Source organism: Culex quinquefasciatus, chromosome 1 (assembly GCF_015732765.1).
Source record: "Culex quinquefasciatus strain JHB chromosome 1, VPISU_Cqui_1.0_pri_paternal, whole genome shotgun sequence".
NCBI lineage: Eukaryota > Metazoa > Arthropoda > Insecta > Diptera > Culicidae > Culex > Culex quinquefasciatus.
In genome coordinates, this window is record NC_051861.1 from 127,698,936 (window position 1) to 127,713,286 (window position 14,351).

At 28.1% G+C, this 14,351-nt stretch overlaps 1 protein-coding gene across 1 annotated transcript in view; it reads right to left on the reverse strand.

Moving 5' to 3' along the window:
* Positions 1-561: 561 nt before the first annotated feature.
* The window catches only part of LOC6051035 (protein retinal degeneration B), a 92,069-nt gene continuing 78,279 nt past the window's right edge, over positions 562-14,351 (reverse strand). Inside the window, 6 exon segments of the mRNA XM_038249615.1 lie at positions 562-1,944; positions 4,779-5,077; positions 5,571-5,743; positions 9,815-10,224; positions 10,227-10,403; positions 13,681-14,306. Coding sequence (XP_038105543.1) covers positions 4,984-5,077; positions 5,571-5,743; positions 9,815-10,224; positions 10,227-10,403; positions 13,681-14,306 — 1,480 coding nt within the window. The 3' untranslated portion in view covers positions 562-1,944; positions 4,779-4,983.

Sequence of the window (14,351 nt, forward strand, 5' to 3'; positions counted from 1 at the left end):
GACACATTCTGAATCAAGATTTGAATGTTTTTCTAAAACAAACATGGCCGCCAAATGGCCGATTTGGAATGATGCCTTCCAGAGCCTTAAGCTCGACAATTAAAACTAAGACAACAAAACAATTTTTTTGTGTGTTTCGAGTATCCGAAGTGAAATTTTGTCAAAACCTTCGGATAATCGAGTAAAAAACATTCAGGTTTTCACTTATAAAACACAAATCCGGAATAACAAACTAAAAAAAAACACACAATTTTGTTTTGCTTTCACTAAATATTTTGCTTTATTGCACACATTTTTTTTTATAACAATGAGTTTTTCTTGTTTTGATACAATTTCTATCTTTTCACAGTGACAACGTCTGGTTGGTTCACCTTACAATACTTTTCAGTTGATTTTGTTCCTCAATTTTCTCTACTTCTCAATTTGGTTTGTCAAAAAATAAAGTTAAACAGCCATTCACTTTCAATTGTTTTTTTTTATACCTTGTTTCGACTTCGTTTTAATACTTTCGCCAATATTGATCTTCTCCTCCGCTTCAATAAAACATCATTTGAGATTTCCTTTTTTTTCAGCGTGTGTCGTTTTTGCGCTTCCTTCGAGGAACGTTACGATTCTAGCTTTTCAACTGTTTCCTTTTTAATTTCTTTTAAAGAGAGAGTGTTTTGTTTACTTTGTTCACTTCTTACAGCCTTCCAAAAAATCAAAAAACAACATCGAGCGCTGCTTCGATTCGCGTTTTTTTGTTTAATTAATTTCTTTTTTTTCTCAGTGTGTTGCTTCGAGCCTACGAGGATTGTCCATTCAGCATAGTGTGTTGTGTTGTGTTTTTTATTTGTTTGTTTGCATTTTTTGATGATTCTTTGTTTGTTTTCTTTGCAAGGACTATGCTAACGAATGACATCGAAGATTATCTGTTTTTTGTTTTGTTTTGTTTTTTTTCTTTTTCTTAGGTTTGTTTTGATTGTGTGATTTCCCGGTAAAAGATTGCTAAAATAAATTCGTCTGTTTTGTTTCGCATTCTTTGATTTTGCTAGGGAAATGGTCGCGTCTGAGTATCAAACTAATATCACCTCTAGAACAATCTCAAATCATGTGTTGTTTACCTGTTTGTTTGTTTCAAACTAAAACTAAATATAATCCTGTTTGGTTGGTTTGGGGGACTCAATTGTTAAATTTTTTTTCTGTTTTTAATTCACTTATCTCATTTTGTTATAACAAATATTTAGAATACCTTTCAACAGTTTTCTTACCTTTAATCATCTTTCACCAACAGTTTTTTGCTTTTGCTAAATATAGCTACATTTTTCTTGTTTTGTTTTGAACACTAACATTTAGTTACACTTACTTCGAGATTTGCTCTTGCTAATTTTTCACAATTGCTACTTTTTTTGGATCCTTTCGAGGGGAGGGTGCTTTTAGCTCATCTTACCTATTAGTTAATATCAACAAACATCCAAAAAAGAGTGGAGAGACCTTACCTTACCCAGTTTTACCTTTTTTTTGCTTCCTTCACAAGGAATCTTTACCATTTTGGTTTTTTCTTCTTCTTTATTTGCTAACGTAACATACACTTACTGACATGTACACAGCTGGTTTGATATTTTCTGGATTTTTGTTTGTTTGATTTGTAATTCTTACAAATAGTTTTCAACAAGATTTCACCTTTTCCTCTTAATAGTTTTTTTGTTTGCATTTTTTTCGTCATCTTTGTTCACCCCTTTCAATTCTACTGTACACAGAATTATAACAACAGCGCTTGTTTTAGCCTTATTTCAGTTTCTTTTCCTTTGTTTTGCAATAGATCAACGAGATTACTTGTTTGAGTTTCCACTTGTTTTCTTGATTTTTAATACTCACATTTTGTTTTAATTTTGTTTTTGTTTTTTTGAACGTGTTTGTTCGTTCTTACAACAGGTAAGAGACAGTCTTCTTTGAGCCAGGTACCTGTAAGTTTTGGAAAGAAAAGGAAAAAAAGAAAATCCACAAATTAGTTGAATTCTTTAAAAAAAGAAAGCAAAAAAAAAAAGAAAAAAATTGTCAAAATTGCCAAAAATGTCAAAATTGTCAAAAGTGTCAAAATTGTCAAAATTTTCAAAATTGTCAAAATTGTCAAAATTGTCAAACATTGTCAAAATTGTCAAAATTGACCAAATTGTCAAAATTGTCAAAATTGACCAAATTGTCAAAATTGACAAAATTGCCAAAACTGTCAAAATTGACAAACTGTCAAAACTGTCAAAATTGTCAAAATTGTCAAAATTGTCAAAATTGTCAAAATTGACCAAATTGTCAAAATTGACAAAATTGCCAAAACTTTCAAAATTGACAAACTTTGACTGTCAAAATTGTCAAAATTGTCAAAATTGTCAAAATTGTCAAAATTGACCAAATTGTCAAAATTGTCAAACTGTCAAAATTGACAAAATTGTCAAAATTGACAAAATTGACAAAACTGTCGAATTTGACAAAATTGCCCAAATTGACAAAATTGACAAAATTGTCAAAATTCTCAAAACTGTCAAAATTGTCAAAATTGCCAAAAATGTCAAAATTGTCAAAAATGTCAAAATTGTCAAAATTGACAAAATTGGCAAAATTGTCAAAATTGTCAAAAGTGTCAAAATTGTCAAAATTGTCAAAATTTTCAAAATTGTCAAAATTGTCAAAATTGCCAAAATTGTCAAAATTTACAAAATTGACAAAATTCTCAAAACTTTTGTCAATTTTGTCAATTTTGTCAATTATGTCAAATTTGTCAATTTTGTCAATTTTGTCAATTTTGTCAATTTTGTCAATTTTAACAATTTTGACAATTTTAACAATTTTGACAATTTTGACAATTTTGACAATTTTGACAATCTTGTCAATTTTGACAATTTTGACAATTTTGTCAATTTTGTCAATTATGTCAAATTTGTCAATTTTGACAGTTTTAACAGTTTTGTCAATTTTGACAGTTTTGGCAATTTTGTCAATTTTGAAAATTTTGACAATTTTGAAAATTTTGACAATTTTGTCAATTTTGTCAATTTTGTCAATTTTGTCAATTTTGAAAATTTTGACAATTTTGACAATCTTGACAATTTTGACAATTTTGACAATTTTGAGAATTGTGTCAATTTTGTCAATTTTGTCAATTTTGCCAATTTTGTCAATTTTGTCAATTTTGTCAATTTTGTCAATTTTGTCAATTTTGTCAATTTTGTCAATTTTGTCAATTTTGACAGTTTTGACAGTTTTGTTAATTTTGACAGTTTTGGCAATTTTGTCAATTTTGAAAATTTTGAAAATTTTGAAAATTTTGAAAATTTCGACAATTTTGACAATTTTGACAATTTTGACAATTTTGACAATTTTGACAATTTTGACAATTTTGACAATTTTGTCAATTTTGTCAATTTTGTCAATTTTGTCAATTTTGTCAATTTTGTCAATTTTGTCAATTTTGTCAATTTTGTCAATTTTGTCAATTTTAACAATTTTGACAATTTTAACAATTTTGACAATTTTGACAATTTTGACAATTTTGACAATTTTGACAATCTTGTCAATTTTGACAATTTTGACAATTTTGTCAATTTTGTCAATTTTGTCAATTTTGAAAATTTTGACAATTTTGACAATTTTGACAATCTTGACAATTTTGACAATTTTGACAATTTTGAGAATTGTGTCAATTTTGTCAATTTTGTCAATTTTGTCAATTTTGCCAATTTTGTCAATTTTGTCAATTTTGTCAATTTTGTCAATTTTGTCAATTTTGTCAGTTTTGACAGTTTTGTCAATTTTGACAGTTTTGGCAATTTTGTCAATTTTGTCAATTTTGAAAATTTTGTCAATTTTGTCAATTTTGTCAATTTTGTCAATTTTGTCAATTTTAACAATTTTGACAATTTTAACAATTTTGACAATTTTGACAATTTTGACAATCTTGTCAATTTTGACAATTTTGACAATTTTGACAATTTTGACAATTTTGTCAATTTTGACAATCTTGACAATTTTGACAATTTTGTCAATTTTGTCAATTTTGTCAATTTTGAAAATTTTGACAATTTTGACAATTTTGACAATCTTGACAATTTTGACAATTTTGAGAATTGTGTCAATTTTGTCAATTTTGTCAATTTTGCCAATTTTGTCAATTTAGTCAATTTAGTCAATTTTGTCAATTTTGTCAATTTTGTCAATTTTGTCAATTTTGTCAATTTTGTCAATTTTGTCAATTTTGTCAATTTTGTCAATTTTGTCAATTTTGACAGTTTTGACAGTTTTGTCTATTTTGACAGTTTTGGCAATTTTGTCTATTTTGTCAATTTTGAAAATTTTGAAAATTTTGAAAATTTTGAAAATTTTGAAAATTTTGACAATTTTGACAATTTTGACAATTTTGACAATTTTGACAATTTTGACAATTTTGACAATTTTGACAATTTTGTCAATTTTGTCAATTTTGTCAATTTTGTCAATTTTGTCAATTTTGTCAATTTTGTCAATTTTGTCAATTTTAACAATTTTGACAATTTTAACAATTTTGACAATTTTGACAATTTTGACAATCTTGTCAATTTTGACAATTTTGACAATTTTGACAATTTTGACAATTTTGACAATCTTGACAATTTTGACAATTTTGACAATTTTGCCAATTTTGACAATTTTGACAATTTTGACAATTTTGTCAATTTTGACAACTTAATTTTTTTTCAAATTTCTCAGTTCTGCCCTGATGTAAATTTTAAAACAAACAAAAAAATTTAAAAATATCCAAAACTTACCAAGTGACAGAATCCAACCGATAACTTTTCCTCTACTCTTCCTCTTCCGCTTTTGTGAAATTTCCGAGTAGAATAGTGTTAGTAACATCAATGTTTAGCTTGCTGTAGAGATTGCTGCTGAGAGAGCTGGAGCTCGAGCGCGTGCGGTTTTTCAAATGCCACCAGGATTTCTTTCTTTCTTTGTTGTAGTTGTTGTCGATTCTTTTTAGTGAAGATATGTTTTCCGCTTGAGGAAGCCGCTGCGCGCCGGCGAGGACATTCCGACGACGACGACGCCGCCACCGACGCCCGGTTCATTGCTATAAATTTCGGTTTTGAATGGTTGAGGTTGTTTTTAAAACTGATTTTTGCTTTTTTTCATCGGGAATTCCAACTTAAAAGTGCGTGGAAATTTGTTTGAGTGTAGCATTTTCTTGGTTTTACTTGCTTGGAAACGGAAATTATCGTAAGGAAACACAGACAGTGTGGACGTTTTGGAAACACAAATGACTTCTTTTATGGATTTGAACTGAAGATTTCTTGCAGTGTAAGGTGCAGTTTTTCTACTAAACACTGAACAAAAGGTACGCGTGACATTCTTGTACTTTCTTCAACGATTTGTTTTCTCTTTCTTTTTTTTTCGTAAAAATTGGGACCGGGAAGTTACAAAAAAGAAACAGACACGGAGGGGACACAGAGGCGTGCGACGGGGTGACATTGACACACACACACACACACACGCAGGTTGGTGGTTGTGGATTTGTGTGAGGTTCGAGGGTTGTAAGGATGAACGGGGTTTAGCCCGGAACAAACCTTCGACGGCGGATGGATTGGTTTTGGCCGGGCAGGTTGAAGCATCCGCGTGGGATGACCATCCGGGCGTTGCCCTGGGCGGGCCGGGATCCACCCGGGGTGACCAGCGAGGCCAGGTGGGAAGCGTAACCTTCGGTGAGCGGGGTGGCCAGCGGTTGGAGCTTTTTGCTAACCTGGAGGGGGAGAAACAATTGGTAATTTTGAAAATTTAATCAATATCTGTATTTTTTTTTTTCACTTTTTGTCAATTTAGACAATTTTGTTATTTTTTATCAATTCTCTTTGTCAAAAGAAGTAATTTTGTATCATTAGTTTTTCCATACAATATTCCATACAATTTTTCAGAAAAAAGGTACACGAAAAAAAAAAACATTTTTTTATTTATCTTGTGATGCCTTTCCAAAATACGTATTTTGGAATTTGATAAAAATATATATTTAAGGGAGCTTAAAATTATATTTAAAAAAAAAATCTGATGAAAAATTGCGAAAAACTGGACGAAAATATTTTTTTTTTTATGTTAAGCAAAACATCTATAGTTGCTTATTTTCACATTTTCGATTGTTTAAGGATTTTTTAAGCTACAAATTTTTTTTTGGGAAATTTCCTAATTTTTTCTCTCTTGAACTGTGAAAATAATTCAATTAGTTTCTGAGATACCAACTCACAAAAAAATCGAAAAGGTATAAATAAATTTCTTTAAGTGTCACCAAATTAGCCTCTAATTTTCAACTGACGATATCTCGGAAACTATTGGTTTAATTTGACAATATTGTAAAATTTTCATAATTGACAAATTTACCAAATCGACAAATTTGACCAATTTGTAGAAAATTGCAAAATTTACAAAATTGACGAAATTGTCAAGATTGACAAAATTGTATAAATTTATACAATTTTCAAAATTTGCAAAACTCAAATATACAAAATGACATAATTGAAAAAATACAAAATTTACAAAATTAACAAAATTGACAAAATTATTGAATTTAAGCTAAATTAAACTGGCATAATTGACAGAATTGTAAAAAGACCAAATTGACAAAAACGTAAAAATTTGACAAATTTTGCAAAATTAACAAAATTTAAATTTTAAAAATTGACAAGGTTGATAAAATCGTAAAAAACAAGATAATTTACAAAGTCTGAAAAATCTAAAAAATCTATAAATAAAAAAAAATATAAAAAAAATAATTAAATTAAAAAAAATTTCAAAATTTAAAAAAAAGAAAATAAATCAAAATATCAAATTTACCAAATATTAATATTGGACAAATAAATAAATCGACATAATTTACAATATTCAAAGATGAAAAAAACCTAATTTATCAAATTTACCAAACACAAAATTGACAAAATGACAAAATTGTGAAAAATTATATGTTATTTTCAACTCACTTAGTCCGTACTTTTCAATTGACGATAGCTCGGAAAAACAGATTTCCAATGTTAAAAATTGTTTTTTTTTTGGGAAATTTTCTGTTCTGTTAACTATAAATAATCTCAAAATTTTAAAATCAAGCTTATTTATCGACAAGTTTATAAAATTAAAAATGTGCCATATTTTATATTTTAGATGTTATTGATAATTTTTTACATATTTTTATTCAAAAGATCTGAAAATAAGTTTCAATTATAAACATGAAAAATCAAACTGTTCTACCTTCAATTGAAAATTACAGACAAAGCCAGTTTAAAATTACATGTAATTTCTTACAATTCAATTCAATTCAATTCAATTTTTATTTTTCGAGATAGCATGTTACAATTAATGTCATTTTTTTACTATTTTGTTAATTTTGTCCATTTAGCAATTTTTTGTCAACTGTGAATTTTTGGTCAATTTATTTAATTTGGCAAATTTGATATTTTTTTTTCAATTTTGAAAATTTTGCCATTTTGTATTTTTTTACTGTTTTAAATTTTGTAAACTTTGTAAATTATGTATATTTTGTTAAATATGTATTTTTTTTGCAATGTCAGCTTTATCAATCTTATAAATTTTCAAATTTTGCAAATTTTGTAAAATTTTGTAAATTTTTTAATTTTTCCAATTTTGTCAATTATGCCAAATTGTTTAATTTAATTTAAAAAAATGTCAGTTTTGTCACCTTTTTCACTTTTATAAATTTCACCAAATGCAAATTTTGTTGATATTGTGAATTTAGTCATTTTATTAAATTCTGTACTTTCTCAATTATGAAATTTTGTAAATTTCTGAGTTATGCAAATTTTGTAAATTGAATAAATTTTAACAATTTTGACCAGTTTGACAATCTTGTAAATTTTTTACAATTCTGTCCATTTGGTCAATTTGGTCAATGCAATTCTGCATATTTCTACAATTTTGCAAATTTCGGTCAAATTGGTCAAATCTGTCAGTTTTGCAAATTTTGTCAACTCTAGATTAAATTTTCAAAAGGTCCTTTCTGCATAGGAAACCCTTGACTCAAAGGTTGTTTTGATATTTTACTCTAGAATTATGACAATTTTACAATATTTTATTTTTACAATTTCGACAAATTTTTTTAATCATGTAAATTTTTAAAATTTTAAGTTTTATCAATGTTGTTAATTTTGAAATTTGATAATTTCTGTAAATATTGCGAATTTTGTTCATTTCAAAATCTGTCAAAAAAATTAAAAAAAAGTTAAAAATTGAAATTATAGGCCACGGTGTCAACATTTGCATGAAAAAAGCGTTTTGTAATGCATCACCAGTCCAGTTGTTTTGCAATCATTGATTTCCAAAAAAATTAAGTACTGACGAAAATTTTATTTTTGCGAGAAAAAAGTTTTTGCGTAACATTGTAATTTCATAAAAGTTCTAAATATTTTTAAACGAGTCCAAACATGCTACATATGATTATCAAAACAGAAAAAGGCGATTAAGATTATTCTCAGTTGATTAGACTTCTATTTCCATTGAAATTTTTTATATTTTTTTGAAGGGGGCCACATAAACTTTGAAAATATTTGCAACGGCCTAAATTTTTATAAATTTTTTGACAATTTTGCCTTTGAAAATTAAGTCAGATTTTTCTGTCAATTTTTTTAATTTTTGAAAATTATTGTATTTTTTTCAATTTATGTTATCTACTATCAACTAGTTAAACCTTTTGTCTTTTTTTTGTTTTTTTACTTTTTTAAATTTTTATGTCAAATTAAAAAAATAAACCTTTTTAATTTTCTGTTTTTTTGCAACTGTGACAATTTAATCAATTTTGTAAATTTGGACTATTTGACATTTTTTTCTCAATTTTGACAGATTTGTCAGTTTTGACCAGTTTGACAATATTGACAATCAGTTAAATTGGTATTTTTTTTTTTTGAAATTAAATATGTCTTTATTGAACTTTCTTATAATAATTACATTTCTTTTACATGCTAAGTGGTATGGCCTAATGCTCTTCATCTTTGTTGTATTTTTCGTTTTATTATTAACTGATCACATTTATTTTATTTACTTCAAATTGTTTTACATTATTGCATTGAATCGAATACATTTGGGTAAAAAAGAAAAAAAATCACTTTAACAACTAATCCTAACTTAAAACTAAAAAATTAAATTGGTAAAATCTGTCAATTTGGTAGATTTTGTCAATTATGTCAATTCTACAATTTCGAAATTTTGTCATTAACGACAATTTGAACAATTTGAATAAAAAATAATTCTGTCAAATTTTGGCAATAATGTAAATTTTGACAGATTTGTTTGACAATTTTGTCAATATTGACAATTAATCAAATTGGTCTTATCTGTCAATTTGGTAAATTTTGTCGATTAGGACAATTTTATATTTTTATCAATTAGGAAATTTTGTCACTTTTACAATTTTGACAGCTTACATTTTTTTTTTCAAATTTTGTCAATTATAACAATGTTGACAATTTTGATAATTTTGACAGTTTTGTCAAAATTCGACAATTCTGACAATATTGACAATTGGGTACTAAAAACCCTATGTCAATTTTTATGTACAACGGTCAAACACGATCAAAAACCCTTTCTGATCACTTTTTTCTTGATGAATCAACTATGGTCTCCTTGAAACAAGCTGTAAAGAAGGACCGCGAGGTTAATTTTTCAAAATTGATTTAAAAATCCATTTTAAACTCTTTGTGGTCGTACAAAGTGTCATTGTACTCAGAAAAATAAGCTTTATCGCTGTTAGCAATCATATCAGCAATCTAAGCTTCATTTTAGGACCCAATTTTGTAATTTTTTCCAATTTCAAACTCACCTTCCCCACGATGAAGATCTGCTTCGGCTTCAGCCCCAAGCTCGTGTAAACGCTAATGTCCTTGCTGCTGCCATAAGCCAAATGTACCACGACACCCTGCGTCTGCATCAACCCGTTCAGATAGGCCGCCTTGTGCCCCAGCGGATCCGTCGACAGTCCGTCCGCAAACGAGACCAGCCCGTGCGGGAAGTTGTGCTGGCTGAGCCACGAAAGAACGCGCTGCTGCTGCATGTCCGGCCGGCCGGTAATATAAATCAACAGATAGCCCAACTCCTGCCAGTGGCGACAAACGTCCACCGCCCCCGCCCGCACCTTCGGATCTTTCCCCGTGACGGAAACCGATGCCGTGAAGGACCCATCGATGCTGAACACGACGCACTCCGTCCGGGGTGGGACGACCGTGAGGTAAAATCGACCGACGTGTGATCCCCGCGGACGACCATCTTGATCGGGTAGATTCCGTAGCCCAGGGTTTTCTCCTCCGGCAGGGCGTAGCTGATGCGACCCGTTTTGTCGGTGGTCTCCGTTGCGAGCAGGTTCCACTCGCCGCCCGGAGGGTCCTTCATGACGTGGATGTCGACCTTTTCGCCTGCGGAAATTGGGAAGAGATTGAAATTTAAGTTGAAGAATTCAAGCCAATATTGTAAATTTTTGAATTTTTTTTATCAATACTTAACAACTTTTGACAATTATTGTTAGTTTTTTTTAATTTTTGTCAAATTTAAAAAAAAAATTATAAGTTTTGCCGACTTTTTTTTAAACAAATTTAAAATTTATAAAATGTTTTTTTAATTTGTAAATTTTGGGAATTTTGGTAAATTTTTATCAATTTTCTGACACTTTTTGCCAAATTGGACAATTTTTGTATTTTTTTTGTTAATTTTGATTCTTTTTCCTAAATTTTTCTTTGGATTTTTATCATTTAATAAAAATACAATTTTTGTGAAATTTGTCAACTTGGCTAATTTTTATAAACTTTTGACAACTTTTTTCAGTTTTTATTTTTATTTTCTGTAAAATTTCTGTGAATTATTGTAAAATTAAACAATTTTTAACAATTTTTTGCTAATTTCAGTAAATTTTGTATTTTTTTAAATTTGTCATTTGGTCAGATTTGTAAATTTCGTAAACTTTCCTTTATTCGTTTGTTTTTATTTTTTAGTTTTAGTAAATTTTTGTCAATAAAATTTTGTCAAAATTAACAATTTTTGCAATTTTTTGTTAATTTTGATTTTTTTTTCAATTTTTATCGATTTTGTTACCTTTGAAAATTATGTCAGATTTTTTTCTGTAATTTTTTAAAAATTTTGAAAATTATTGTATTTTTTCTAATTTATGTTATTTATTATCAACTAGTTAAACCTTTTGTAATTTTTTTGTTTTTTTAACTTTTTGTTAAATTAAAAAAAATTAAAATTTTTAAATTTTTTAACTTTTTAAACTTTTTAAATTTTCTGTCAATTTTTTTCTATTTTTGACATTACTTTTTAATTTTTAATAATTTTTGACAACTTTTAATATTTTTTGTAATTTTTGTAGAATTTTTCTTGTGCATTTTTTGTAAATTTCTGTAAGTTTTGCAATGTTAAAAATAATTGACATTTATTGTCATTTTTTGACAGCAAAATTTTTGACAATTTTTCTTTCCAATAGTTGAAAAATTCAAGCCAATATTGTAAATTTTTGACAATTTTGTAATTTAGTATTAAATTTTTGGATTATTATTGTCAAATTTTGATTTTTGTAAATTTTTGAAGTTTTTTTATTAATTTTTGACAACGTTTGTAATTTTTTTCAATTTTTGACAAATTTAACATTTTTGTCCAACTTTAGTATATATTTCTATATTTTACAATTTGTTGAAAAAAACATCTGTAAAATTTTTAAAATTAAATTTAAATTAAATATGTGACAATGTTTTCCTTTTTTGTAAATTTATGTCAATTTTGTATTTTTTTTTAAATTTATTTCAATTTTTGTCATTTGGTAAATTTAGTGAATTACAATCTTTATCAATTTTTGTCATTTTTGTCAATTTTGGTATTTTTTCCCTCAACTTTGTCATTAGTCAACTTTGTCAATTTATATCTATTTGAATTTTTATTTTTTCGAAAAGTTTTGACAGTCATTATTTGAATTTTTTTTGTAAATTATTGTAACGGTTTACAATTTTTTACATTTTTGTTATTTCTGTCAATTTCTGTTTTTTTGGAATTTTGTCATTTGTCAATTTGGTCAGCTTTTATAAATTTTCCTGATTTTTTTTTATATTTTGTCAATAAAATTTTGTCAAATTCAACATTTTTTTGCAATTTTATGGAAATTTCTGTAAATTTTGTAATTTGTTTATTTTTTTTTCTTTCGACAGATTCGTCTATTTTTTATTTTTTTGTAATTTTTTTTGGCAATTTTGTGTTTTGAAATGCATTTTTTTTTGTTGATCTTGTATTTTTTTTTTTAAATTATTGTATTTTTTTCAATGTTTGTTATTTTTTTAACTTGTCAAAACTTTTGTCAACTTTTATATATTTTTTAAAATTTTGTCAAATTTAACAATTTATTAATGTTTTTCTGCCATTTTTGACATTTCGATGCCTCTGTGCTCTCCTATGCTAACTAGATAGGAATCTCAGCAAGCTTAGTACAATAGAGCACAGAGGCATCGATTTGTCTACTTTGTTTTATTTGTCAATTTGATTTGGTGTAAATTTTTGGAAAATTTCTATCAATTTTGTAAATTTTTATTAATTTTGACAACTTAAAAAAAATCATTTTTTGAAGAGTTTTTCTGGGCAATTTTTTGTAAATTTATGTCAATTTTGTAATGTTTGAAAAAATGTAATTTGATGGATTTTTTTTTATGATCTCAAAAAACATTTTTTTTGTAAATTTTCGACAACTTCTTTAAATCTTTTAATTTTTTTTACAGGTTTTGTAAATGTATGTTTTTTAAAAATTTTGTCATTTTTTTTAATTTTTTTCAAATTTGTTATATTTTTGAATTTTTGTTAATAAAAAAAACTTCAAATTCTGTCATTTGTTAACTTTGTAAATTTGTAAATTTTATCTTCATTATTTTTAAATATACTTGTTTGTATTTTTTTATCAGCTTTTTTAAAGTTTTTGTACTTTTTTGTCAATGTCTACAAATTATTATCTATTCAACAATATTTGACAAATATTGTCAGTTTTGATTTATTTGATTGTTTTGTCAATTTTGAATATTTTTCTTCTTTTTTTGTCATTTACGAGCATTGTAAATTTTAGTCAGTTTTGCCAATATTGAAAAAAAAAATCAATGTTTGTAATTTTTTGTCAACTTTTTCCATTTTTTTTTTAAATTTTTATCATCTTTAGAAATTTTTTGTAAATTTTTGATATTTTGTCTTTTTTTTTTGTTGTTTTGCAAATTTTTGCCAATTTTTATCAATTCTGATCTTTTTTTAAATTTTGGGTCGTTTGTTAGTCTTGTCAATTTTATCAGATTTGTAAATTTTGGTCAATTTACGTTATTCAATTGTTGTAAATTTTTAACAAATTCTGACAATTTTTGTAACTTTTGGAAATTATTGTGATATTATTTTTTTTCGAATTTTCTGAAATTTTTGACCTTTTTTAATTTTGTCAATTTTAAAACTGTTTTTTCCATTTCGTAATTATGGTTTTTGGAAATTTTTGTTTTATTTTTTAAATTTTTTTTATTTGATATTTTTTATTAATTGTTTTTATGTTAAATTTGTAAAATTTATTAATTTTGTTTTACTCGTTAAATTTGTAAAATTTGAATATTTTGTCAGTTTGAACAGTTAAGAGATTAAATTCAGAGTTAAAGAATTGCAGTTCAAACTTTTCCCCAAAACACTCACCCGCCAACGTAATCATATCCAGCGGTCCATACATAAACCTCGCCACCAACCGCTGCGGCTCCCCATCCTTCACGATCACATCGTTCGCCCGGTGATTCGCCGTCACGTTTTTCAGCTTCACCGAGGTCCGCTTCCGGTTCCACTTCTCCCTCGCCTGCGCCGGCCGGAACGAACTCATCGCGCCTCCGTCCTTGTCGTCCCCGCCCCCAACCAACGTCAGATTGTCAAACCGGCCAATTTGGCGCAAAATGAACGCAATCACATCGCTTGACTCCCAGTACGACGCGTGAAAGAGGTGCGGCAGGGCGTGCGCAGGAAAGTTGCTTAGTCCGTCCGGACAGTACAGGGCATAGTCGAGACGCTTGGAGCCCCACCAACGTTGCTGAAGGGCGTTGATCGTGGTGAGCGGGACGTTGTCGATCATTCCTGAGGCGGCGCTTTGGATTGAGGCGTCCGAGAGACGGCGAGCGGAGGCCATCGAGGGGCCGTCGGCGAAGATCTGCGGGCTGGACTGGATGAGTTCGAGGAGGTGGTACGGTTGACCGTTGCCGAGGGGGTACTTGGCGTAGCGGGGGACGTTTACTGGGGCGAGCATTGAGAAGCGGGCGCTTAGGAGGGGTTCCAGTCTGTTGGGGAGGGAGAAGAAACATTAGATATGTAGACGCCCTTGT